Source organism: Canis lupus, chromosome 26 (genome assembly GCF_011100685.1).
Source record: "Canis lupus familiaris isolate Mischka breed German Shepherd chromosome 26, alternate assembly UU_Cfam_GSD_1.0, whole genome shotgun sequence".
Lineage (NCBI taxonomy): Eukaryota > Metazoa > Chordata > Mammalia > Carnivora > Canidae > Canis > Canis lupus.
Genome location: NC_049247.1, coordinates 15,999,369 through 16,025,753, shown reverse-complemented (window position 1 = coordinate 16,025,753; position 26,385 = coordinate 15,999,369). Strand labels below are relative to the sequence as shown.

General features: G+C 42.7%; 1 protein-coding gene across 2 annotated transcripts in view; it reads right to left on the bottom strand.

Moving 5' to 3' along the window:
• Positions 1–25,767, bottom strand: part of TMEM233 (transmembrane protein 233) — a 35,339-nt gene extending 9,572 nt beyond the window's left edge. Inside the window, exons 1-2 of one of the 2 annotated variants that reach the window (XM_038575275.1) lie at positions 25,486–25,767; positions 626–762 (exon numbers count right to left, since the gene is read on the bottom strand). In XM_038575275.1, coding sequence (XP_038431203.1) covers positions 626–762; positions 25,486–25,671 — 323 coding nt within the window. In that variant the 5' untranslated portion in view covers positions 25,672–25,767. The remainder of the gene's footprint in view (positions 1–625; positions 763–25,485) is intronic. The other variant, XM_038575276.1, reaches the window with a different exon arrangement.
• Between the last annotated feature and the right edge of the window lie 618 nt (positions 25,768–26,385).

The window sequence follows — 26,385 nt, the reverse complement described above, 5'->3', positions numbered from 1 at the left end:
AGAGCAAGTAATGATCCTAATACCCATTCATTCCCCCACATTTCCCACTGTCTTACAACAAGGTGGCACTGTGTGACTGGCTTTGGCTAATAAATTGTGAGCCTAAGTGACATTTGTCACTTCAGGGCTGAGGCAGTAAAAATCTATGTGGGAATCTCTGGTCTTCCTCTTTCCTCTCTCAGAGATTGGAAAACTATGGCCCCTAGACCAGACGCCTATTTTTGTCAATAAAGTTTTATTGAACACAGCCATACTCACTCATTTGCATGTTGTATATGGCTGCCTGTATGCTAAAATGGCAGAGGTTAAGTAGTCACAGCAGAGATGGTAATAGAGGCCTATCATAGTTACCATTTGGCCCTTAGTGGAAAGAGTCTGTTGACCCCTGTTCTAGACAGAGCAGCTACAGGACAGTGGGGCTTCAGATAGCCTGGACCCTGAGTGATTGGGTGGAGGAGAGAGGCTCCACAAAGCCCCATGGCTTGTGGAAATGAAAATGAAAATGAAAACTCTTTTGTTTGGGATTGTTTACTACTAGAACATAACCTAACCTGTCCTCACAGATCCCAACAGGCATTCGGGAGAAGGCATTTTACATGGGGAGGGATTCAAGAAGCCTACTTACTTCCTTGTGAAGTGAACTGCACAAGAAATACCGATGATGAGAAGGCCAATAATGATGGAGGCGATGGCCACCCACTTGGCATTCCTCCCAAGTCGCTTGGATCCTTCAATGTCACCATCGTTGTAGCTGTTCAGAGACTGGGGGGATACAAGGGAAGAGCTGGTGATGACAGGCACCCCCTAGGGAAAGACACGTGCTTCTTAAGCTGATCTGAGCAGGCAAACATGGTTATCACCTTCTCCAGGAAGCCTTCCTTGGACTCCTGGGCTGACTTACTTCCCCTTCTGGATTTCCCGATTACCTTCATCTTAGTATTTACCATAGCACATTTAAAGGATTGTTTTGGCCTCTCCCATTAGAGAATAAGTTCTATGTGGGGCCATTTATCTTTTTTTCTGTACAGTATACCAGTGCCTAGGGCCATATTTGTCATGTAGAAGATGCTTGATAAATATTTGTATAATGAACAGGTATGCATGTCTCATCCAGCAGAATGGGGTTTGCAAACTCTGGCCCATCAGCCAAATCCAGCCTGTTATTTTTATAAATGAACTTTATTTGGAACACAGCCACACTCCTCTATTTACTATAGTCTGTGGCTACTTTTATGCTACAACAGAGTTGTGTAGCTGGATCGGAGACCATATGGTCCTCAAGGCCTGATATATTTACTGTTTGGTCCATTAACAGAAAAAGTTCACCTCTCCTGCACTAGAAGTTCAGTCCACAAGATTAGGGACCTTGGCTGAACTGTTCACCTCTGTCCCCAAGCCAAGTTGTCATTCAGCTGGTATCTACTCTTGTGACTTTGCCAGCTGCTAAAATCCTGAACTACTTCTGTATTGGCAGGTAAAGAGCAGCAACACCTCCCCAATATCCCAGCCATCCTGCCCCCCAACTTCTGAATACCCGCAGACTTCCCCATGATCCAGCAACTTAAGAGTTACCACTTGGCCCAGCAGAACATCCTCTCTGATGGAATACTTTATTGAATATTTGAATACTTGTTGAATATTTTAAATATTGCCTTTGTTGCTTGTACGTTGAGCAGTGTCTGGTACATTGTAGGAGCTCAAGAGGTAGGTATTGGCTGAGTAGGTGAATGAAGCTATCCACCTCCCTACAGGATGTGAGTTTGTTTGGGGGCAAAGTGGAGGTGCTCAGAGAATATTTGATGCTGAGCTGATGGCCAGGGCAGCTGAAAAATCTTATAATAAGCCCTCTTTATCATAATTCCCACTGATGAGGATCCCCCAAAAGTTCTGCTGCTGCTGAAAGAAGACTGGAAATACGCATTTGTGAGTTACGGACAGAGGTTGATCAGTGCAGGTGAATTTAAGATTTCAGTGGGGAAACTCTATTCTTGATCCTGAAATCACAGAATGTCAGTAAGAGTCCTCCTCTTCCCAGGTTATTAAGGGGGATTAGGCACTGCAAACAATTACAAACCATGGAAACACCCAATATACCACTGAACTCTCCACTTCCATAATCTTCCATGAATTCTTGGATTCTGGCCACCTTTGCAACGAGATGTGGACCTAGGCAGTGAAGGGGGGTTGTGTGCAGGCATCTGGTGTGAATGGGAAGGCAGGAATCTGCAAGGACATCCAGAGCTTCTGGCAGGATCAGTCTCAGAATTCTGAGTCCTGAATTCTGGAGTTCTCAACCCTGAGTATTTATTAGAAACACCTGACTAGTGTTTTGTTTGTTTGTTTTAAATACAGATAGTTGTCCTGGAGAGATACTGGTGTGGGGACCAGACACTAACTTCCTTAAAAAAAAAAAAAAAACAGTGGTAAAATATACATAAAATTTACCTTTTAAAAACTATTTTTACGTGTATAGTTCAGTGGCATTAAGTGACATTCACATTGTTGCATACCCATCCCCACCATCTGTCATCCCAAACTGAAACTCAGTCCGCATTAAACCCTAGCTCTTTATGGACTGGACCATTTTAGGTACCTCATGTAAGTAGAGTCATGCAATATTTGTCCCTTTGTCTCTGGCTTTTTTCATTTTGCGGTGTCCTCAGGGTTCATCCCTGTTGTAGCATGGGTCAGAATCTCTTTCCTTTTTAAGGCTAGGTAACATTCTACTGTGTGTATAATGTCACATTTTGTTTATCCATTCATCTGTCCAAGGACACTTGGGTTGTTGCCAAAGTATTTTTTAAAGCTTCTTAGGATTGAAAACCTTTGGTCTAGACAGCTATATTTAATGCCTGCAAAGTCAAGGTGCCCATCACCTTAAGATTTATTGTGAGGAAGTGTGCAACAGAGCATGGGCTCTAAGCTGAAAGAGAGAGCTGAGTTCAAACTCCATGTGTTAGCCATCAAGAGAATTAGAACAAGTTATAAGTTTTCTAAGCCTTGGTGTCCTCATCTGTAAATTGAGGGCAATGGTAATAGCACCTCCTTCACAATGGGAGGAGCCAACGAGTTAAGGCTTACAGAGTGGTTAGCATTGCCCCAGCCCATAGCATATGCTCAATAAATGTTAGCTTTTCTTGTGAATTGGCACTGTTTGTCTTGTTCTTCCTCCAACACTGAGGTCTTTGGGGTACAGTAGAATCACCTGGGCTCCTTATCAGAATTATAGATGATCAGGCTCTGCCCCTTGCTGGAGCAGCATCTTTGAGGACCCAAGTTTGAGAAACCTTGTTTTAGAGTCTTCATGATCTAAGTCACTGCGTAGAATCTTAGACCCTCAAATTCTGAGCTCACAATCTAGTTTACTATTTTTTTACATTTTTATATTTTTCGCAATCCAGTTTAAAATTATGTCTATTCAGATGCTCCTAAGGTGATCATTATCCTATTGTGCTACTTTGGAAAACCCAGTTACGAGATGCACTTTGTCAAGGCAATGCACTTGTGTTGCTGTAACCAGAGGAGAAATGATGAGGTCCTTCCCCTTCCCAAATATTGTTAACTCCTGGCTGTTTGGATGAAAGGCCAGTTTCATGTTCTCAAGTGGGAAGAACAGTGAGTCTGTGCATACTGAGGGGCACATCTCTGCCCATGAGCACAGGTGAGATGGAGGCTTCTTAAGCCACTTGTTTGCTACAGATCAGCAGAACCATGCTGGTGACCTGGCTGAGGGGGATTTGGGTGCAAGCCATGAGTGAGTCTTGCTCAACCTTTATCACTTGCTGCCAGTCTGGCATCTTGTATGTGAACCTCTTCTCTGCAAACGACCATCTTGCTGGGGCTCATAAGGGAGATGTGGAGTCATTTAGGACTCCATGATTTGCTTGAAAAACAGATGAAAGCTTCTTGCAGTATCTACTGTGGACTCTCCTCCCTCCCATGAGTTCTTTTATGAATCCATTTCCTCCTCTGGTCCTTGAAGAAGGGGCTGCCCATGGGCAAATCTGCTGGGTAAATATAAGGATATGGAAAGATGAAGATGAAAGACTTTAGAACTCCCAGATTTTACTCTAAGGACTTCCCTGATTGGGAGTCTCAGGGTTTAGGGTGGAGATCTAATAATGAAGAGAGAAGGTATTAATCTTCCCTCCCCCATTCATTGCCTGCCATTCTTTTCCCTTCCCGATTGGAACTGCATACTAAGGCTCTCCTGGCAAATGCTACAGACTGAAGTGGTGGAAATGGGTTGTAGAGAAAATGCATGGTTTATAAATCTTTTCCTGAAGAGCTTAGAAAGCAAACTATCCCATCTGCTGTGGAAGAACTAAAAAGAAACATGAGATGGCTTAGATATTTAACATTTACATGATCTTATTTAGTTCTTTTACAGATTACAAATGTAACTTGTGAACATGTAAAGCATTCAAATGCTACAGAAACATCCAGTAAATACTAAGCTCTTCTCCCCATCCTATTTCCCAGAGATAACCATTGTTCACAGTTTAGTGCACTTGCTTCTAGATCCTCCCTCTCCCCCCTCCCCACGAATACTATGAAAGGAAAACTGATACTTTCTCTTTCTTCTGTTATGGCTAAGCACATTATGTATCTCAGTCAAGATAAAGAAACAGCAATTTGCACCTTGAGATAAACCAAGAATACAGAGTCAGTCTGTTGAGCCCAAATCCTTCTAATATTAAAACCTTGAGTATTTCCCATAAGTCTTGGCAATGACAACTTCATCTCGGCTTATGCGATGTTGGTACCCAAACACAGGTCACTTCCTTTGTGGATATTGTAATCCCTTGAGAAAGATACTGTTTTGCTTTGTTAATTTTTTTAAAATCATGAACAAACTACTGTTAAACTTGGTAACTTTGGCAATTTTGCATTTGTTTCCTTTAAATACTTGTGTTGTGCTTTTTATTTGTTAGCTGGTCCTTTTGAAGTTGGACTTCCTTGCATTTCTTTCCAAGTGAATTTTTTTTTTCTAAATGTATTGGTCTCTGAGTTTTTCTTTGAAAAATTAATAAAGATAGCAGGTAACATTTATTGAGTTTTTATGTGTGCCAGGCACAGTGTTAGACACTTTTCAAGGATTACTTTATTAGCCCTTATAACAAGCCTATGAGATAGATGCTTTATTGTTTCCATATTCCTGATGGGAATATTGAAGCACAGAGAAGTTAAAGTGCTCAGTCACATAGCTAGTTTTGTAAGGTACGTATGTATACACGTGATGTTTATTGGTTAAGTGTAGTTCTTCTTGATGTACTTATTTCCTTTGTCCAGTTTTCTATTTGTCTTTTTCATATTGATTTGTGGGAACTTTTTGTATATTATAGATCAGCATTATGCAATAGAAATATAATGGGAGGCATGTATGTGATTTTAAATTTTCTAGTTGCCACATTAAAAAAATAAAAAAATAGGCGAAATTAATTTTAATACTATATGTAAAGTGTATGTGTTTATACACACATGCATATACACACTTAGAGATTTTTGTTTGTTTTCTTTTATTTAAAAAATATGGATAGTATTATACCTATTCTGCAACTTGCATTTTTCCACTAATACAGAGTGTGCACCTTTTCAAGCTAGTGTTTCTAGGTCTGTCTCATTCTTGTTTTTTTCCCTCCAGGCAGGATTTAAAATAATGAGTTATTTAAAATATAGAGTTCCTAATGTTGCATTATCTTTGCATCCTTGGGGGGAAATCGTAGATTGTCATGATGCTTGTTTTTGTTTTTTAGGTAACTTTTTGTTTTCATATAGCTTCAAACTTACAGAAAAGTTGTGAGCATAGTTGTCTTATTCTTTTTAGTGGCTTAGTAGTAGTCACATCCATGGCTGCACCTCAACAGGACATTTCAGTCATTTAAAGTTTGTTGCAATTACATAATATGCTTCAGTAGACATCCTTATTCATATATTTTTGTACATGGTTAAGCCTCTCCTTAGGATGGATTCCTAGGAGTGGAACTGCTCAATCAAGTAATTGAAAGGTAGATGTGGTTACATTTAGAGAGACAAATTGCCCTGCAAAAAAGCTAGACAGATTTACACTGCTGCTAAAAGTATTTTAGTGCTGTTTTCCCCATATCCTTGCCAAAACTGTGTATTATCAATCTATTTTTTTTTGCCATTCTGATAGGTGTCAAAGAATCTCAGAATGACATTTCTTTGATTCAATGGTGAGATTGAGCTATTTTTATGTTCTTTGGCCCTCTGCTCAGATGTCCACCTTCTTAGAGAAACTTTCTAAGAAGAATGAATTTAAAACTCTCTCTGATGACCAATATAGTACCTGAAACAGGAAATCAATAAATATTTGTTATATGGATAAATGTTTATTTGTCAACTATATTTCTTCTTGATGAATTTTGTATTTATATTCTTTGTCCAGTTTTCTATCAGTTTGTCCTTTTTCTTATTAATTTGTGAGAACTTTTAATGTATTATAGATCACCACTGTTGCAAGAGAAATATGACAGAAGCCACATATATAATTTTAAATTTTCCAGTAGCCCATTAAAAAAGTAAAAATAAATAGAAGAAATTAATAATATAAATTTGATTTAACCCAATGTGTCCAAAATAATATTAAAACCTGTGGTACTACCCACATTTCAAATACTCTATAGCCACATATAGGTAGTGGCAACTACTGAATAGCGTAGTAGATAATATACCTTAATCCGTTACATATATTACAAAATTTTCTCCTAGTTTCTCCCCATCCATTTTTTGCCCCAAGTATAACTTCTATTTTGATACAGATTGAGGTTCATGAGAAGTTTCAAACTATAGATAGTACCAAAAATTCTCATGAACACTTCACAAAGTGTTCCCCGATGATCTTTTACATAACCATAGTACTTTGTCAAAACTAGGAAATAGTATCATTGGTATGACACTATTAACTTGGGTATAGATCTTATTCTTATTTCACCAGTTTTTACATATACTCTTTTTCTTTTTTTGGTATATGTATAGTTCTATGAAATTTTGTCTCATGTAGATTGGAGTGTCCACACACACAGAAATCCTCCTGTGTTACATCCTTCCCCTGTGTCTGTGTTTACTGTCTTCTAACTCATCATGTACGTGGTGCTTGAATATTGCCTAGAGTTCCTTTCTGAGCTGTATTCCTCTTCCCAACCCAATGACCCTTATTTTAAGGTGCTAAGTGTGATATGCACTATGCAAAGTGTGATAAAAAGAAGGACCTTTAATTTCCTTCTAGTTTTTCTTTTCCTCTGTGAGGCAAATGAACCTTTCTCAGTATATAGCACAAATGAGGCCTTATCACACATTTTGTAAGGCACTCAAACAAATCCCTAGGAGTGCCTTTTCTCTTTTCTCCAAGCTTGGCTTATGCCAGCAAAATGTTAGAGTCATTACAAAACTTAAGGAGAGCATCCAGGTCTTGGTCACCTGGTTTTGAGCCAGCAAAGGTCACAGTTTGACAGAAATTGAGCAAGTTCCTTTCTCCTGTAGTGAATACTAATGATGTCATGGTCACTGCATCAAGTTATTTCAAGCTTATTTATACATCTCCTCCCTGGATGGACATATGATACTCAAATACCCGCAGAAGGAAAGTTGGTCAGGAACCAGAAATGAGGGTGACTGTTTCTATGCTGAACCTTAAAAAAAAAAAAAGTTAAGCCCAACCTGCAGCAGGGAGCAGCACGACTGTGTGTCATGAGGCTATGCAGCCAGGACTCCTTGCTTCATGTCAGAGGTACAGAAATCTCCCAGCATCCACATTTCTAAGAAGGAGAGACTCAGTATAATTCCATAAACGTTGCTAACTGGAGTTGAATACCAGGGGATCCAATGTTCTAGAAATCTGTGACACTGTACATCAAATGGTAAAGCTGCACCACTTTCCTAAGCCAGAAAAATATGGAAAGTACTTTGTCCTTTCCTTCTGGTCTTAGAGCAGAACTCTTGTCACATCCCACACGATACCAGATAATACAGCATCACCTGAGGAGTGGCTACCAGGTGCAGGACTGAGATGCAACTCTTCCAAGTTATACTTTTTATGTTCCCCTATGTTGGTGGTTCCCAGCCCCAGCTGACCTTAGAATTAGCTGGAGGGACTTTACAAATTCCTATACCCAAGCCCCCTCCAAGAGCAGTCAAATCAAGATCTCTGGCGCTGGGATTCCAGCATTAGTACATTTTTGTAAGCTTCCTAGTTTATTTTAAGAAGAGGCAAGAGCTATCGTCCTAGATGGACATCCATCCATCCATCCATCCATCCATCCATCCAAAAATTATTTGTTGAGCACCAACTATGCACCAGACAATGCTCCCCAACATCATGGAGCTTACATTCTGGTGAAGACTGAAAATTAAAAAAACATGCTAATAAACAAGATGATTACAGAAAAAATTATTAAGGCAAGAAAAATGGGGTACAGGGAGAGAACTCTCACTGAGATGGGGGCAGGTAGACTGACACGTGAGGAGAAGGCACCAGACCTGCAAAGAGTGGGGGAGGGGAGGAAGAGGAAGGCTGGAGGGAAAAACAGCATGTGCAAAGGTCTGGGGATAGGAAATAATTTTCTTATTGAAGGTACTTAAGAAAACTGAGGAGGAAATGTAGGAGTGAAGAAGGAAGAGGGGAGAGAGAGAGAGAGAGAGAGATGAGAAGAGGCTGGAGGTAAAGCAGGAGCTATGTTAGTTATAATTATAATGAATTATGGCAAAATAATAGTTAATATTCATGAGGTACCTATTCTATGCCAGGTCCTGGAATAACCATTCACACCATCATATAACTGAATCTTTACCATGACTCTCATGTGGTATAAAATTGTATCCAGTGAGAAAACCCGAGACTCAGGTACAGGGAAGCAAATAATGTGTCTGCTTTCAAAGGCAACTTTTTAAGGGGGCTACAAATGCTAGCAAATGATAATAAGTTGATTGACAAAGCTCTTAGCGATAACTCCGTCATTATGTCCACAAGAACCTAAGAGCTAGCTTTAATACAGTGTTGATAACCCAGTTTCATAAATACTTGGCCACTGATATTAAAAATAGGGCAAACATGTCTCTAATCTGTGCTATTGATCTTCCTGTCGGAAAGTTGTGCATTTTCTTTGTTCTTGTCTACCACCAAATGTGCTCAGAAATCCCACATTCACCCGCAAACAAAATTAGCCCCTAAACACAAAATAATAACAATGGAAGACATTGTCAGTTGTTGTTGCTGTTGTTGTTTTATATTTTGGTTTCCTGGTCATTATAGATTAAATGAGTTAATACGCGTAAAGTGCTTTGAGCAGCGTTTGCAAAATAGCGCCAGTAGCTATTACATCAATATTATTATTATGCCATATGCTGATTGATGAATATGAAAACAAATGAGCTATTAAATATATTTTGGTATGCTCCACATTGCCCTTGCTCAGTTGCCCTTCCTTAGGATTACATCTATTGTTAAGAAAAAAAAAAGACCTGGGTAAGAACTAAAAGTCCTCTTCCCGCTGTGTAGGGCGTAGAAGGCACATTTCTGTTACCTAGGACAGGTAAGCAGTAAAGCCTTAGCAGCCAGTGACACCACAGTGTCAAGTAAAGCCTTAGCAGCCAGGGATACCACAGTGTCAAGCTTTTCTGGAAAGCTCGTGATGTCTGATAATGCCATCAGAGAGCATAAGTCACTTGTATGAGGGGAGGGGATGGGATGGGAGCCCTGAGTGGCCTTGGCTGGAAACCTGTCCTTGGCTCCCCATTGCCCTTAGAAAGAGACCCATGTTCTTAATTGTGGCCTTTCAAGCCCTGCAGGGTCTGACCTCTGCCTGCCTCTCCAGCCTCATTTGGAGCCTTCTTTCCGGCTCCCTCCTTCCCTCTTTTTGGCCCCCTGGTCTTTGTCTTGGTCATTTCCTTTGCTGGGAGCCTTCCTCTCTTGATGTCTTATGTGACCGGTGCCTGGTCATTCTTCCGGTCTCAGCTTTCATGTCTACTTTCTCAGGTCACCCCATCTTCAGTCAATCCCCTGACCTATGTGCTGATTCAGTCTTGGGCTGTTTCCTTCATGGCATCCTCTTGATGCAACTCAGTTATTTTATTCTGTTGCTTACTGACTCACTGAGTGTTTGACTCCATGACCTGACTGTGACTCCATGAAGGTGGGCACCATGTCTCTTTTTACTCATTACCCTCTTTCCAGGGCCTGATGGAGGGTCTGATTCACTTAGTCTCCCTTTAGTTCCTTTAGATGACGTTGAATTGATGGAAAAGCAAACCAATAACACAAGCAATGCAAATAAACACTGAAATGAAGCAGTTGGCCAACTTAGTTTTCCTACCAAGGTGACCAGTCCTTTTTCTACTGGCAGAACAAAGAGTAAACCTAGTCATCTAACTTCTTTGTCAGAGTTCTGAAGGATGGGCTTTTGCCTTAGAATGGCAGACACGGGTTTGCCATGTGGATGACCAGAATAAGGAATTTTTGGCTTGAGGTCAAGAGCTCAGGAAGGAATTTCAGCCACTTTAACTTCATAAGCCAGAGTCACCAACAGTTTTTCACTTAAATGGAACCCACCACCCCAATACTTGTCTATGTGTATGGGAATTGTGCAATGACTCATTTTATTACAGACAGTATTATGCAATAGACATTTGGATCTTTAATATGATAGTAGCTGGCCTCAAAGAAAAATGTGGCCTTGTAGGGATGGCTATGAGTCTGTTTTCCTCATTTGTGAAATGAGGGTAATAATGTCTACAGCACAGGCAGTTTGTGAGGCTTAATTGAGGTAATGCACATGAAGGGCCCAGCATTACCTCACTTAATCTTGAAAACAATGCAGAGAGATCTGCACTAAAGTTCCCATTGTATAGGAGGGAAAACCAAGTCTCAGAGAAGTTAGGTGAAGGGGTGGGGCTGGGATTCAAACTTGAGTTGAGTGCAGAGTCTGAACCATCAGTATCTGCCTTTGACTCTGTTGCCAGTTCTTATTAGGGGCTGAAGGAAGAGAGGCTACAAGCAAAAAAAAAAAAAAAAAAAAAAGAGTTGTTTCATTGGAAACTCTGCAACACATAGACCCCTCAACAAGGGTCACAAAGCAAGTGAAAGAAACAAGGGCCAGAAAGCCTACTACAGAGGAGACAGTATTTGCTGATTACATATCATATAAGGGACTTATATCTAGAATATATAGATATCTTACAGCTCAACAACAAAAAGACAAACAACTCAATATAAATGACAAAGGATCTGAATACACATTTCTCCAAACAAGATATACAAGTGGCCAATAAGCACATGAGAAGATGCTCAATATCATTAGTCATGAAGGAGTTGCAAATTTAAACCACAAGATCCCCACTAAGATGGCTAGAATAGAAAAGACAGATAAGGGATGCCTGGGGGGCTTAGTTGGTTAAGCATCAGACTCTCGATTTTGGCTCAAGTCATGATCTCAGGGTCCTGGGGTGAGCCCCCCATCAGGCTCTGCGCTCAGCGGGAAGTCTGCTTGTCCCTCTCCCTCTCATTTTTTCTGCCCCTCTCCCCTGCTTGCACACACTCTTTCTTTCCAAAATAAGAATCTTTAAAAGAATCTTTAAAGAATATTTAAAAAAAAAAAAAGACAAGTTTCATTGAGGAAGTGGAAACACAGGAACCCTGCATAAAACTGTAAAACAGTATACCTGCTTTGGAAACAGTCTGGCAGTTACTAAAAAAGTTAACACAGAGTTACAGTGTGACTCAGCAATTCCACTCCTAAGCATATACCCAAGAAAAGCGAAAATATAAACACACAAGAACTTGTCTCTGAACGTTCATAGAGCATTACTGATGACAGCCAAAAAATGGAATCAACCCAAATGCTCAACAAGTGAATGGAAAAATAAAATGTGGTCTTTTCATATGATGGAATATTATTTAGCTTTAAAAAAGAGGTACTGACCCATGCGTGAACATGGATGAACCTTGAAAACATTATGCTAAGTGAAAGAAGCTAGACATAAAAAAGATCATATAATGTATGATTCCATTTATATGAAATGTCTAGAATAGGCAAATCCATAGATACAGAAAGTAGATAAGTGATTGCCAGGGGCTGGGGAAAAGAGGCATGGCAAATGATTACTAATGGGTATGGAATTTCTTTCTAGGGTGATGGAAATTAAATACTGGTAATGATGGCACAACCTTGTGAGTATACTAACAATCACTTGAGTTGTATACTTTTTTTTTTTTAAAGAAGCAAGGCCTGGTGACACACCTTGAGGACTCCAGTAGATCAATGGCCGAGGCCAGAGAAGTTGACAGTATCAGGCAAGAGATGATGCCAGGGCTTAGAAGCAGCCCCGGGGATATTTGACGGTTACCCCAGTGTCCACTAGAAGCAACAGCCAGGCCCTGCGGGTGTTAATAGTGCATTATGGCTTTGTATTAGTGCATGGGAAACACATCTTAGAAATATAGAGAGGAATTTTACAGGAGTTGACTTAGCAGGGAGGGCCAAGAACTGGGCTACTATTTATTAATGTCAGTTATATTTGCACTCACAGGTCACTGGGACCCAGGTAAAAATGGATATTGCTTCTTCAGTGACCAAATCAGTTCTGAGTGATTGTTCTAGTTTGGAATGAAGGTTGAAGTAAAAGTAAAACAAGAATTGGTCCTAAATGTGGGAGCTGTTTGGCTTGGGGCCAGGACAAAGTAATGATCTGTGAAGAACTCTTGTGTGATACCCCACTGGATAACAGAAGCCCTAGCTCTCTATTTTGTGGCCTATTCTGGGATTCCTTCCTGGGGGAGTTAGGTCCATTTTAAGTAGATGTCTCTGCCTCTCTCTCTCTTTGTCTATGACTAAATAAATAAAATCTTTAAAAAAAATAAAAATAAAAAATAAAAAATAAAGCCAGACCCTGGAGTGTACACAAAACAAGAAAACCAGAACATTCATGCTGAGGGGTGCATAGCAAATCTAACTTTAAAAAAAAAAAATCATCCTATGTGTCCCTGGATTACACTATACTTAGTCTACCCCAGGGGCTTTGCATTTCCTGGCTCTGGCCAGATCTTCCCATGACTAGCTTGTTTTCATCCTTCAGCCTTTGCCAACCATCCTTTCTAAAGTAGAATCTCTTCTCTACCACCTGCCCCCAGTAGTCCTTCTTTCTCATACTTCCCCTGTTTATTTTCTTCACAGCACCTACCACTCTTTGAAATGATCTTGTTTATGTGCTAACCTGTGGATGGTCTGTCTTCTCCCACTAAGACAAGTTTCTAGAGAGCCAAAACCTTGACTGTCTCATTCAACAAGCAGGGGAAGGCTGTAGTTGTCCTGTGCTGCCCACGAAGCATTGGGAAAGTCTACCTAGTTTGGGGGCAGAGTGGATCCCTTTGGTTGTGGAAACAAACAGGTGATCTGTTTGTTTCCTGTGTCTTCTGTCTTTCTTTCTTTCTTTCTTTCTTTCTTTCTTTCTTTCTTTCTTTCTTTCTTTCTTTCTCTTTCTTTCTTTCTTTCTTTCTTTCTTTCTTTCTTTCTTTCTTTCTTTTTAAGGATTTTATTTATTTATTCATGAGAGACACACAGAGAGAGAGAGAGAGAGAGAGAGAGAGAGAGAGAGAGAGAGGCAGAGACACAGGCAGAGGGAGAAGCAGGCTCCATGCAGGGAGGGATCTCCAGGGATCTCCCAGGATCTCCAGGATCATGCCCTGGGCTGAAGGTGGCACTAAACCACTGAGCCACCAGGGCTGCCCCCCTGTGTCTTATTTCTTAACCAGTTCAGAAATCTTGAGGGGAAGAAGAGAGGTTAATTCACTGATCCAACATGTAGGACTCTTCTAGTTAGAGAACCAGCCAGCTCACAAATGCCCCAAATGTCAGCGATATAAAGGGTTACCATATTGTCTGACACATAGTAAGTGTTCAAAAATTGTTGAATGAGTGAATGAATGTGAGAACCCCCCTCCTTACTTCCTACCCTTGAAAAGCGGCCAATGGTTTCCCAAGTGCTGTGGCATCTTCTTTGAGGGAACCAGGCATACTCAAGTGATGTTTTTTTGTGTTGGCTTAACACTTTCTTCCCTTATCTGAATTCCTTTTCTCGGCCTTTCTCTTTGAAGCTCAAAGCTAAGTGCCCCCCAACTAGCTTCCTACCATGGTAGTAGAGGCCATGGGTGCCATAATTGGAAGAAAAGGCTGGTGACCCAGGCTTTCTCTGTCTTTGGCCATACAGATGTCTATTTGCCATGCCCACCTCCTGCCTCTTCTGTTTTCCTTCTGGTTGAAAATGGGTTTTGGACTTGGTCACAATCAAGCACCAGTGTCGAAGGGACTTTTTTAGGGGCTCATGGGATGTTGAAATATTGGAACATTTTCTTCAGAGTCCATTTCTTTTTGTGGGTAGATAACCTAGGAGATAGTGTTGCTCAAGGAGATATTATGAGCCACATGTCCTTCAAAAGCATGATGAACGTACCTCAGGAGGATCAGGTGCCCTCAGTGTGGTTGAGAGAACACAAAAAGCAGGCTTTGCTATGGAAAACAGTATGGTATTTTGAGTTTTTGTTTGCTATTGTTTGATGTACTGAGTTGCAATTACAGAGAGAGAGAGAGAGGCAGAGACACAGGAGGAGGGAGAAGCAGGCTCCATGCCAGGAGCCCGACGTGGGACTCGATCCCAGGACTCCAGGATCACGCCCTGGGCCAAAGGCAGGTGCCAAACCGCTGAGCCACCCAGGGATCCCCTGAAATCCTAATTCTAGAACCTGTTGCCTTTTCCTTAAGACACCTCTTCTCTTGAGGCACCTGGGTGGCTCAGTCAGTTAAGTGTCTGCCTTTGGCTCAGGTCATGATCTCAGGGTCCTGGGCTCGAGCCCCACGTCAGGCTCCCTGCTCAGTGGGAAGTCTGCTTCTCCCTCTTTCTTTGCCCCTGCTCCCTATTCATGCTCTCTCTTTAAAAAAACAAAACAAAACACAAAACACTCTTCTCTCTTTCAAAGCCATCCTCCTCTTCATTATTCCTATCTCTAGGATATATTTGGCCAGTGGGAAGTGAGGTTATCTCTCTCTCTCTCTGTCTCTCTCTACATGTGTTATCTCTCTCTGCCTCTCTGTTTCTGTCTCGATCTCTCTGTCTCTTTCTCTCACACACAGACTCACATATTTATCTAGACTTGCACTGATGCCTGAACATAGCCTTAGATACTTTTGTTCAGGTGTAAGAACTCTTTTTATATAGATCAGCATTGTCTTAGATCTCCAACTCCTCGATGGCAAGGCTCCATCAAAATAGCTTGATATATGTGGGCACTCAGGAAGTAGTGTCTGGGTTTTCAGATGACTGGGATTTTTCATTTAGGTTTTGCTTGATCCTAAGTTTCTCTTCCTAAATGTAGTTCTGAGAATTTAGAGATGGGGCTTGCAGATCACAAGGCATGTTTCTGTGCTATTGCTCTTCATTCGTTCATTCATTCATTCATTCATTCATTCATTCATGCTTATCTATCTCCTTATACATCTGGGTCGTTTCTCTCCATAAATATCTTCAAGGACAAGTGAAAACTGTCCCTTTGCCAGTCTATCATTAAAACCAGAAAGCTAGAGAGGACTTCTGTCAGGCTTGATTGAGAGTATTACATGATGCTTCTTCTATTGTTGGGGCACGTCTATTAAAAGGGAAAGCTTTCAGGACATCGAAGCTGTATTCCTATTAAAGGCTGAGGGATAGCCACTTGATCATAACCCTACAAGAGGCTAGACTGTAAACTGCATGGGGGCAAGCACTATCGTGTTTGATTTTGTCCACAAGTGTCACCTTTCTTATATATTTTTTAAAAATTCTAGTATAATTAATATACAGTGTTATATTAGTTTCAGGTGTACAATATAGTGATTCAACAATGTTATACATTGCTCAGTGTCACCTTTCCGAGCCTCGCTTCCTCATGGATAAATGGGGCAAACAACTTTCCTGAATACCTTGCTGGGGGTTTTGCAAGGAAAAAGTGAAATTGTGTCCATATGAAAGTGCTTTGAGAAGAAGATGATGATGATGGTGACAATGTTGATAATGGTAATACTACACTATCCGAATTGTCCAGAACAAAGAACAAATGGAGTTATCAGAAGAGGGAGTTAAATATAGAAAGTCTCCTTCAGTTTGGCAGAATAGAACATATACTATAAAAAGTAAACAAAGATGAATTTCTGAATTTCACCTATAGAAAAAGAGAATGAAGGAGGCAGAACAGCAGCAAAAGTTTGGCCAGGGAGACCCATTAAAAATACTTCTGTTGGAAAAAAGGTGGGGAAAGGTTGGTCTATAAGGCAAGAATGTTAGGGATGGAGCACCCGGCCTTACTTCCATGTCAACCATGGCTCAATCCATTAAGAGTGAGGACCATGATCGTTATGAACAGTATTAACCAGAGTGTGCTTTGTGGTGTATTAGCCTTAGGATCAAAGGCTGAACATGCTTAGTAAATGCTCTCTGTGTTATTGTTCCACTGAAGAGCCACAAGGCACAGTGTTTGGCCAAAGGTTCTGAGAAACCCCAAAGGAAAGGAAACAGTTTACTTTTGCTTACCTTAGCATTTGACTTCTTCTTTTTTTTTTTTTTTAAAGATTTTATTTATTTATTCATGAGAGACAGAGAGAGAGAAAGAGGTAGAGACACAGGCAGAGGGAGAAGCAGGCTCCATGCAGGGAGCCCGATGTAGGACTCGATACCAGGACTCCATAATCATGCCCTGGGCCAAAGGCAGGCGCTAAACTGCTGAGCCACCCAGGGATCCCAGCATTTGACCTCTTAATTTCATCACCCCCTCCTCATCCCTTTTCTGGCAAAACTTTTTTTTTTTTTTAACTTTTTAACATAGGGCAAAACCAGTTGTCTGAGAAGCATCGTTTTGGAAACTCTGGCTTAGGTTTTCATGTATGTTCAGGTTCACACTCTGAAGGCATCACATTTTTGGATGAGTGGCTCTGAACTGAAGAGTGTCATCCCATGGTCTAGTGTGTTGAGAAGAGAGACCAATTTCCAAACATGGACCCATTGGGTTGGGTTGTGAGGATGTTGGTGAGCTCCAGAGCAGCCAGGAAAGTCATTATCATGAACCAAGCCTTGACCAATCTCTCAGAGACCCATGGCATTAGCTTGGGTCTCCTGGATATTTTTCAAAAGAGTTTTGGCAGAAATCCAGAACTCAGGTGAGAAGGGGAGGGGAATCCTCAGAGATAAAGGTAGGAACAAACCTGGGCCTCTGTGGCCATTCATTCATTCATCAAACATATGTTACTTATGGATCATATGCTCAGCATTGCACTAGGTGTTGGTGCCGACAATGCCATATCAAGTGGTTCACACAACTTGATGTGAAGAAGTAAAAGTGCTGTGAGGAAAATCTGTTCAGAGTATAATGGGCACAAGCCAGGGTGAGGAAGAGAGGGCAATCAAGAAAGGCCTCACTGATTTTCCAGCTGAATTGGTGTGAAATTGGCATTTAAAAAGATCCTCAAGTGGTTAAAGTTTGTGAAGAACTGTTCTAGGAAGTGAATCCTCCTACCTGGTCTCCCCTTGGTGATTATTTGCAGGTTTCCTCCAAAGTCATCATTAAAATTCATACATTATAAGTGAGAAATAATTTGCTTATTAATTAATGGCAAACTGCTCCTCAACCATGGCCCCATTTTGCCAACTCATTAAATAGCTGCTGTTGTTACCTGGGCAGTGTTTGATGACTTTGAGAGACAGGTTCTGGCGGGACTTTTTTTTTAAACTGTAATGGAATTTTTTAAACATGAAAAAAATCAACAAAATGATATGATGAATCCACATGTTCCCATAGCCCAGCTTCACTATTAGCAGCCAATCTTGTTTTATCTATATTTCCCATATTATGACACAGCCATTATATCATTTTATCAGTAAGGTAAAATGGTATTTTTTTTAAAGATTTTATTAATTTATTCGTGAGAGACACAGAGAGAGGTAGAGACATAGGCAGAGGGAGAAGCAGGCTCCCCGAGGGGAGCCCAATGCAGGACTCAGTCCCAGGACTCCAGGACCCATGACCTGAGCCAAAGGCAGATGCTCAACCACTGAGCCACCTTGGTGACTCTAAAGTTGTATTTAAAATGTATTTTCTGGGGTACCTGGCTGGCTCTGTCCTTTAAGCTTCTGAACCTCAATTTCGGCTCAGGTTATGATACCAGGGTCATGAGATCCAGCCCGTTTTGGGCTCTGTCTGTGCTCAGGCACTGAGCATGGAGCCTGCTTAAGATTCTTTCTCCCTCTTCCTTTTCCCCTCACCCCATGCTGTGCACACTTGCTTTCTCTCTTTCTCTCTCTTAGAAAATAAAAAAATAAATAAAAGAAAATGTATATTCTTTCAGAGAGGCAAACCAATAGAGAACAAACTGGCAGTTACCAGGAGGGAGGTGGTTGGGGGGATGGGTGAAATAGGTGATGGGGATTAAGGAGGGCACTTGTGATGAGCCCCAGGTGTTGTATGGAAGTGTTGAATCACTAAATTCTACACCTGTGCCTTAACTAACTGGAATTTAAATAGAAACCTGAAACTTCCTTTTATAGGAACACACAGATTAACATCTTGAAGTAGATGCAGTCCATACCTAGGACTAAAAGGACTCCAACAGCAGTTTATTTTTTAATTTTATTTCATTTATTCATTTGAGAGAAGGAGAGAGAGATCACAAGCAGAGGGAGTGGCAGTAAAGGAAGAGGGAGAAACAGGCTCCCCAGCAAGCAGGGAGCCCGACAAGGTCTTGATCCCAGGACCCTGGGATCATGACCTAAGCTGAAGGTAAATACCTAACTGACTGAGCCACCCAGGTGCCCCGACAGCAGTTTAAATTCTAGATTCACAAGTAACAGATGTCAGTGGCCACCCTCTGCCACATATTAGCCAACAAAGCTGGGACTGTTTGGATGACATGCATATTTAGAAAAGCTGTGGGTATGTATAACAGAAATTCCTAACAGTGACACACTCCAGGTAAGGTCTTTATCATCTGGAACCATTTTAATGCTCTTCAGAGCTTCATGTGCAGGAATTCATAAGAAATAAATCACAAGGGTCCATAATATTAATACCCCCTTTCTCAGCTGAAAATCATGTGGAAAAAACTAGAGAGGGTTGAGAGAAGTCACATTGAGAGACCCAGTGAGTTACAAATATTTAGAGCTCCAACTTGTGAGCAGTGTTATATCTCCTGGGTCAGCTGCCTGGACTGAGGCCTATTATTTCCAAGTTCTGCCTTGGTCACACACATAAACACACACACACACACACACACACACACACACACGCAAAATCCCAAAAAACTCTCCCTCTAAACTTAATTGAAGGCCACTTGAAACATAGCTTTGATGGATGAGCAGTCCCCAGTGGAGCCTGGATCAGATGGAAAGAACAATCAGTTTGGTTTGTCTTTCATCCTGTGGGTATTTACTTTCTTTTTGACCACAGCCTTTGTCTTCTGGAGCAGGTGTGGTCAGGTGCAGGGCAGGGTTATAGCTTACTGTGCCAACCCATGACCGGATAATGGGATTTTAACAATGGCTTTTAGACTACCCATCCATTATCAACTCCATCCTCTGTGGGTTTTTGAGACCCATTGCCTTGTTTTGAGGATTTCTCTTTGTCGCTTTTCTGTTTAGATCTCTTTTTGCTGGATCCTAAGTCTTTCTCTTTCTTGGTTTACTGCTTTGTTTTGGGGGAGCACATCATCCCATAGCTTTCTGAGAAAAGATGTATGGCAGGTAATTTTTTGTTGCATTGTTGTTTGGAGTTTTTGGGGGAGGGATCTTGAATGTCTGAAAATGTCTTTATTCTTTTCTCTCCCTTGACTGGTTGGATGGGTCTAAATCGAGGTTGGAAATAATTTTCCTTTTGGATTTTGAAGTCATTGTTCCACTGTTTGACTTTCAGCATTACTGGTAAGAATTCCAAAGCCATTATGAATGCATACATGGCATGTTTTGTTTTGTTTTTTTTTTTTCTTACAAGTTTGTAGGATTGGAGAGAAATTTTACCCTTAAATACCTGAAATTTCACCATGATGTACTTTGGTACCCATATAATTTCATTCATTTTATTGGGTATCAAGGGATGCTTGCAATCTGGAAACTCAGATACTCAGTTCTAGACATTTTATTCCTGTATTATTTATTGATAATTTCCTCTCTTGAATTTGTCTTTTTTTTTAACTTTCTGATTAAATATTGGATTTCTGGGAATGATTATCAAATTTTCTTATATTTTCTTGATGACTTTCATTTTTTTGGGGGGGGAATTTCCTTCCTCATTTTTTTATTGTGATAAAATATATGTAACGTAAAATTAACTATTTTTTAAGGATACAGTTTGGTGACATTAAGTACATTCACATTGTTGTACAACTATTACCACCATCTATCTCCAGAACTTTCCCATCTTCCCAAATTGAGACTTTATACCCATTAAACAACTCCACATTCCTCTGTCTCCAGCTGCTAACAAACACTATCTCCTTTTTCTATGGATGTGACTACTCCAGGTACTTCATATAAGTGGAATCTTACAATATTTGTCCTTTTGTGGCTAGCTTCTTTAACTTAGCGTAATGTCTTCAAGGGTATGTTGTAGCATGCATCAGAATTTCCTTTCTTTGAAAGGCTGAATAATATTCCATTGTATGTATATGCCATATTTTATTTATCTATTTATGTGTTGATGGATATTTGAGTTACTTCCACATTTTCCATCTTTTTTATTTTTGTATTACTTCCTTGAGATTCCTTCAACTTTGACTTCTAGCCCTTCCACTGTTTTTTTTAATCTACTCTCAAATTTTAATTCCCAAGTCCTCTGTTTTGCTTGTCTAATTAATTTTTTTCCCAATTTGTTCTTGTTTTGTGGACACCACATAGTTTCATATTTCCCTCAGGATGTTCATCATCTATCCTTAAATTTTCTTCTGATTTTGCATTATTTATTTCCATACACTTCATTTCTTCTGTAAACCACAGGTCTCTTAATTCAGAAGAATTGCTCCAATGTCTGATTGTTCATATTGAAAGTGAGACACTGAAAAACTTCTTGGAAGTTTTGCGTATGAGGATGGGGCATGTCAACAGATGGGCAGCCACTTATGATTAGGTGGGGCTTTCATCATTTCTCTGGAGAACTTCTACATGTTTGTATCTGTAGGTTTTTTTCTTTTGGTGAGAAAATTCTCCAATCTCTTGCTTGGATGCCAGGGTAGAGGTACAAAGTAGGGACAGGGGCTAGAGACTTTCTCATTCAATGATGCCTTAACTTTACCCTCAGCCGTGCCTTGTATCTAGAGCCATTCTGTTTCATCTAACCAGAGAGCAAATCTTCCATTTTCTGTCAGGTACCTACTGCCTGGGCTGGTGGATGATCTTTGTGATTTCTTTTTTTTTTTTTTTTAAGATTTTATTTATTTATTCATGATAGGGAGAGAGAGAGGCAGAGACACAGCCAGAGGGAGAAGCAGGCTCCATGCAGGTTGCCTGATGTGGGACTTGATCCCGGGTCTCCAGGATCACACCCTGGGCCTAAGGCAGGCGCTAAACCTCTGAGCCACCCAGGGATCCCTCTTTATGATTTCTTAAATGGACTGTCAAAGATTCCTCCATTCTTCAGCCCTACTCTTTGCTTCTACCTTCAAAAGTGATATCTTCAGTTGGTACCTCTAATTTCTGAGCCTTTCTAGAGTTGCTCAGGGTAAATGGATTTTATTCTTGTCAGCTCCTTCTGCAGGATTCAGTTTTCGGTACTATCTACTGTGTAAAGTTGGTCAATGCTCAACTAGCTGCTTTCCATGTTCCAAGATTTTATCACCTCTCTCATCTCTTTACCTGTTCTCCTAATTTGTCCTTGGGTGTTTGTACACTTTTAGTTTCACTTACTGTCGTCTTCAGTGGTTTCAGAAGAGAGTAGAGAAAAAGTCTTATTCAATATTACATGCTGAACCAAAAGTCTTTCTTGTTTATTTGTATGCATCCCAATTTAGTATTAATATTTACTTTTAGGCTACAACAATTATTTATTCCAGTGACATATTTTCTTGTCATTGCTTTTGTTCTTAATTGAATTTTCTGGTCTTAATCAAAAGAGACAAACTGCCACTGGAAAATGAACATTCTTTCTCTGGAGTCAAAAGCTGTATGGAAATTACGGAGTTCCTTTCAGGTGGAATAAACAGAGATAACCAAGGATGGATGGGAGCATGGGGGAATGAGGCTTGAAAGCCAGCCTAGGCTCTATTTTCTAAGCCATGTGCCCTGGTGTAGGGCTGCATCTGCATGGAGAAGGGGTGCCATTTTCAGATTCCCATGAATATGTGATATGGGCTAGAAGAGGCCCAATCTGGGGAGAAGTTCTTGAGATATGTATCCCTAAAGTTGAGTACAGGTTAAGTGCACTTTCAATACACAGAGAAGCAAAGATTTCCATGTTTCTGCGACTGGCAATGCTTGATCCACTGAAGTTCCAATACGACAAGCCATGTACCAATCCTCACTTTACCACAAATTATAGGTAAGTCAGACTTAAAAAAAAAAACAGACCCCACAAGACACCGTAGGCAAAGCACACAGCTAGCAGAGTTGATCCACCTCCTTTTTGCTACACACCATTCCTCTTCTTTATTCTTTGGATTTTGGAGTCTTTATCATGAAATTTGTAAAGCCCAGATCTGCATGGTTTCAATGGGAAAGCATTTTAGAGGCTATGTGATGAGGAGGGTGTGGGAAACTTTAGAATTTGGATTTCACTCATTTGATGTTCTATTGGTTTTCATATGTGACATATGTTGTTTCCAGGCTCCAAACCTATCCATCTGCTCAACAATTATTGCACATACCTAGCACAATACTGGGAGCTGGACATGCTTTATCCTGTTCCATCCTTATAACAGATTTGCTCCACCGAAAACGATTTTCACATTCCCATTTTCTAGATGAAGAAACCAAGGCTTTAAGAAGATATGAAACTTGCACATAGTCACCTCTCCAAGTCCAGTGTCTGTGTTCTGACGTGAGAGTGGTGTCTTGCTGAAAACTACTGGAAAAGTCTTGAAGGAGGAAATGGGGATGAGGGGGTCAGAAAAAAAGGTTTCCATTCAAAGCATGTACCAGTCTTATCCCCCAGGACACACCAAGTGGCATCATTAGTATCCAACCTGTCACCACCAGCTGGAGTGTTAGCTCATCTCAGATCAATGAAGGAAAAAGCCTTTGCAGGCAGTTTTATAATTGGCACTGGGAAAGGGGTGAACTGGCTGCTGATTCATTAATAAATCAGGATAGAGCGTGGGCACCAATTCCAGCCAGAATGTCTGCTGCTGCCTGGAGAGTTTGGCTGCAGCATCCTTCCCAGTTTCGCTGCAGAAAACCCAATACCGGATATCTCTGGTGAGGAAGGAAGAGAGGAAACTGGCTGGCTGGTCCTAAGGAACCTGATACCACAGTTTTCCTGGCTCCAGGATGGGGGGAAATGGCAGCAGGAGTGAAGCAGATATCATGATCCATTGATACCATTCATTCATTCATACATGCGTTCATTTCATGTATTTGTGGAGCATCTACCACCTGCCAGATTCTCTCCTAGGTGCTGAAGATAACAGCAACAAAGAATACAGACAAATACTCCTACCCTCATAGGGCTTATACCCTAAAGAGGGGACACAGAGGGTAAGCATAATAAATGAAACAATGTATCAGATGGAGAGGAGTGCTCTGGACAGAAAACAGCAAGGAAAGGGGGCATAGAGCTTGTGGGGATTTTGATTTTGAAGAGTGATCACAGAAGGCCTCAGGAAGTGACATTTGAGTAAAGATCTAATAATAACATCATGCTGAACACTGTTCCAAGCATTTTACAAACATCTCATTAATGCAACGACCTCAAGAAATTATGGCTAGGATTATTTACATTTTACAGACAAAAAAGGCTGAAGTTGAGAGATATGCAGTGATTTCCAGAGATCATACAGCCGATCTGTGGTCCGAACCACAAGCACTGGGAACGTAAGCAGCGGCACGCTTGAATGTTGGTGCTGAGAGCAGACAAACAGGGTTGCGTGTGCAATTGAGGTCTTTGTGTGTACCCAGGAAGCGAATATGATGCCATCCGTGGGCCAGTGTGGGCGGACTTGAATGGGGCAAGGGGGCGGAGACACTGGATCTTCCCTGACCTGAATCAGGCTTTCTCTGGCTGTGACTGGGGAGTTCGGTCACCTAGCTGCCCGGGGTGGGCCCGCGGGGAGGAAGATCACTGCAAGGGTTGTCCCCGGACAGTGCGGGTCGGAACCTCACCCGGCCGCCCCCCCCCCCCCCCCCCCCCCCCCCCCACGGGCCAGCTGCTCCAGTCAATAAGGCGAAGGCCTCGCGGGCGCTCGCCGCCCTCCTGGTGGGGTTCGCCCGGGAGTTCCTACCGGGACAGAAGGGGGCCGCAGAGCCAAGCTCCGGGAGGGGAGACCGGAACATCGGCAACCTCTACTCCAGAGAGGCCACGGTTCTGGAGGCGGACGCGCAAAGGGCGCGCGGTGTCCCCAGTGCACCACCGAGAGCGCCCTGGGCGCGGGACGGAGTGGCGGAGCTGAGCCTTGGGGAGCCTTGGGGATCGCCGAGAGCGGCGGAGATAGGGTCCGCGCGCAGTAAATCAGGGAAAAACTACGACATGCTGGGGCAGAAAAGAGTAAAAGAGAGGCAAGGGCACTCATTGCTGGTGAGAGGGGCACAGGGGACGCCCAAGAAAGGCCTGGAGAGCGAGCCAGCGCACTGGAAAGAGGGGGCCAAAGGGGTGCTGGAGAGTGCCGTGGCGAGCGAGCTGGCATAGAAAGAAGTTGCTGCCCTGGAGAGGGGATGCTTAAGAAACCATAGGACCAGAGTCAAGGAGAGGGTTTCGGGAGTCGCTTGGGGACCCCCAGAATGGGGCCGAGGCGGCGCCCAGGCTCAGCAAAGACTGTATGGTAAAAGTGCTCACGCGCCGGAGAGGGGACGCCCCGCGCGCAGCAGGAAAGGGGCCGTAGAACTCAGAGATTGGGGCGTGCTTTTGCCTCCAAAGGCAGCACACTTTGAGGTTCTAGAAAAACAGGTGGAGAAGAACCGGACCAATGCCCACAAATGTCAGAGGAGGCAGGCGGGGAAAGAAGCTGGGGAGTCCACGGAAGAACTGCTCGTGTTGAACACTGCGCACCTTGGGTGCTGGAAGGAGGTGGAAAGCCGGCCGGCCGGGGAGGGGCTGGATCAGGGCTCTGCGCGCCGCAGGCAGCGCGGAGGCGGCGCAGGTGGTTAGCCGCAGAGTTCTGAGAGCTCGAGAAAGGTGAGGAGGAGGCGAAAGGACCAAGAACCCGGGGTGCGCGGGGCAGTGCGTAAGGGAGCAGCGGAAAGCGCGCTGGGTGCCCAGCGCCGGCAACGCCTCCCAGGTCTTCCCTCCCTGGCTACTCTAGGCCCTAATTCACTCACCATGATGGAGAAGACAAAAGCCACGATGTTGATGGGGTACGCGGGGCAAAAACACGAGACGATGGCGAGCCACAAGTAGTTCTTGGGCATGGGCACGTCTTCCTCGGTCTTGTCATCCTCGGTGTTGGCCTCCGGACTGCTGTCCAAAGCCCTCTTGAAGTCCGAGCTGGGCTCGTACTGAGACATGGGCGAGGCCGGCGGCGCAGGCAGGCGGAGGAGCGCACGGTCGGCGCGGGCCGGAGCTCTGGCAGCCCGCTCGCCGCGAGGCGCTGAAAAGCCGGCGGCGCGGGGCTCAAGGGAGACGTGACCTCACTTCTCCTGCGTCCTCCGCTTGCACCCGCCCGGGCCGAGGGACCTGGGCCAAGAGCCTCCGCACAGGAGGGAGGGAGGGAACCAGGGAGTGAGGGGAGGCGGCGGGGAGGAGAGGGTGCCAGCCGGCCCCAGAAACAAGGGAAAGGCGCTCTTTGAAGGACACACCCAGAGACCATCAGACGGGCGCACGCACAGACTCACTCTAAGTCCGAAATAAAAGGAGGCCCGGGGCAGGCGAGAGCGAAAGCCCTTTAAGTTGCAAACGGGCTAGCCTGCGCTCCGGACATCATCTTTTCAAGCCGCTGAGTTTGAAAACGTTAAGTGTAAGAAGGCAACCCAACTCTCTGCAGGTGCCTACAGACTTACTACTTCCTTTTGCCTAACAATTTGCTTTTCCCGGTCCAATCCCTAATTGTAAGCAGACTTTGGACACTGAGCCCCAATAATTTCTCTTCCCCAACAGGTGGGCAGGGAACAAGGTGCTAAGCTTTGGGCCCCACCCTTCAGGCACTGGGCAGGGGTCCGCTGGAGACTGGACCTGAGTATAGACAGCCAGTGGGGACAGCCCAGTAAGGGCCAGTCTGGATG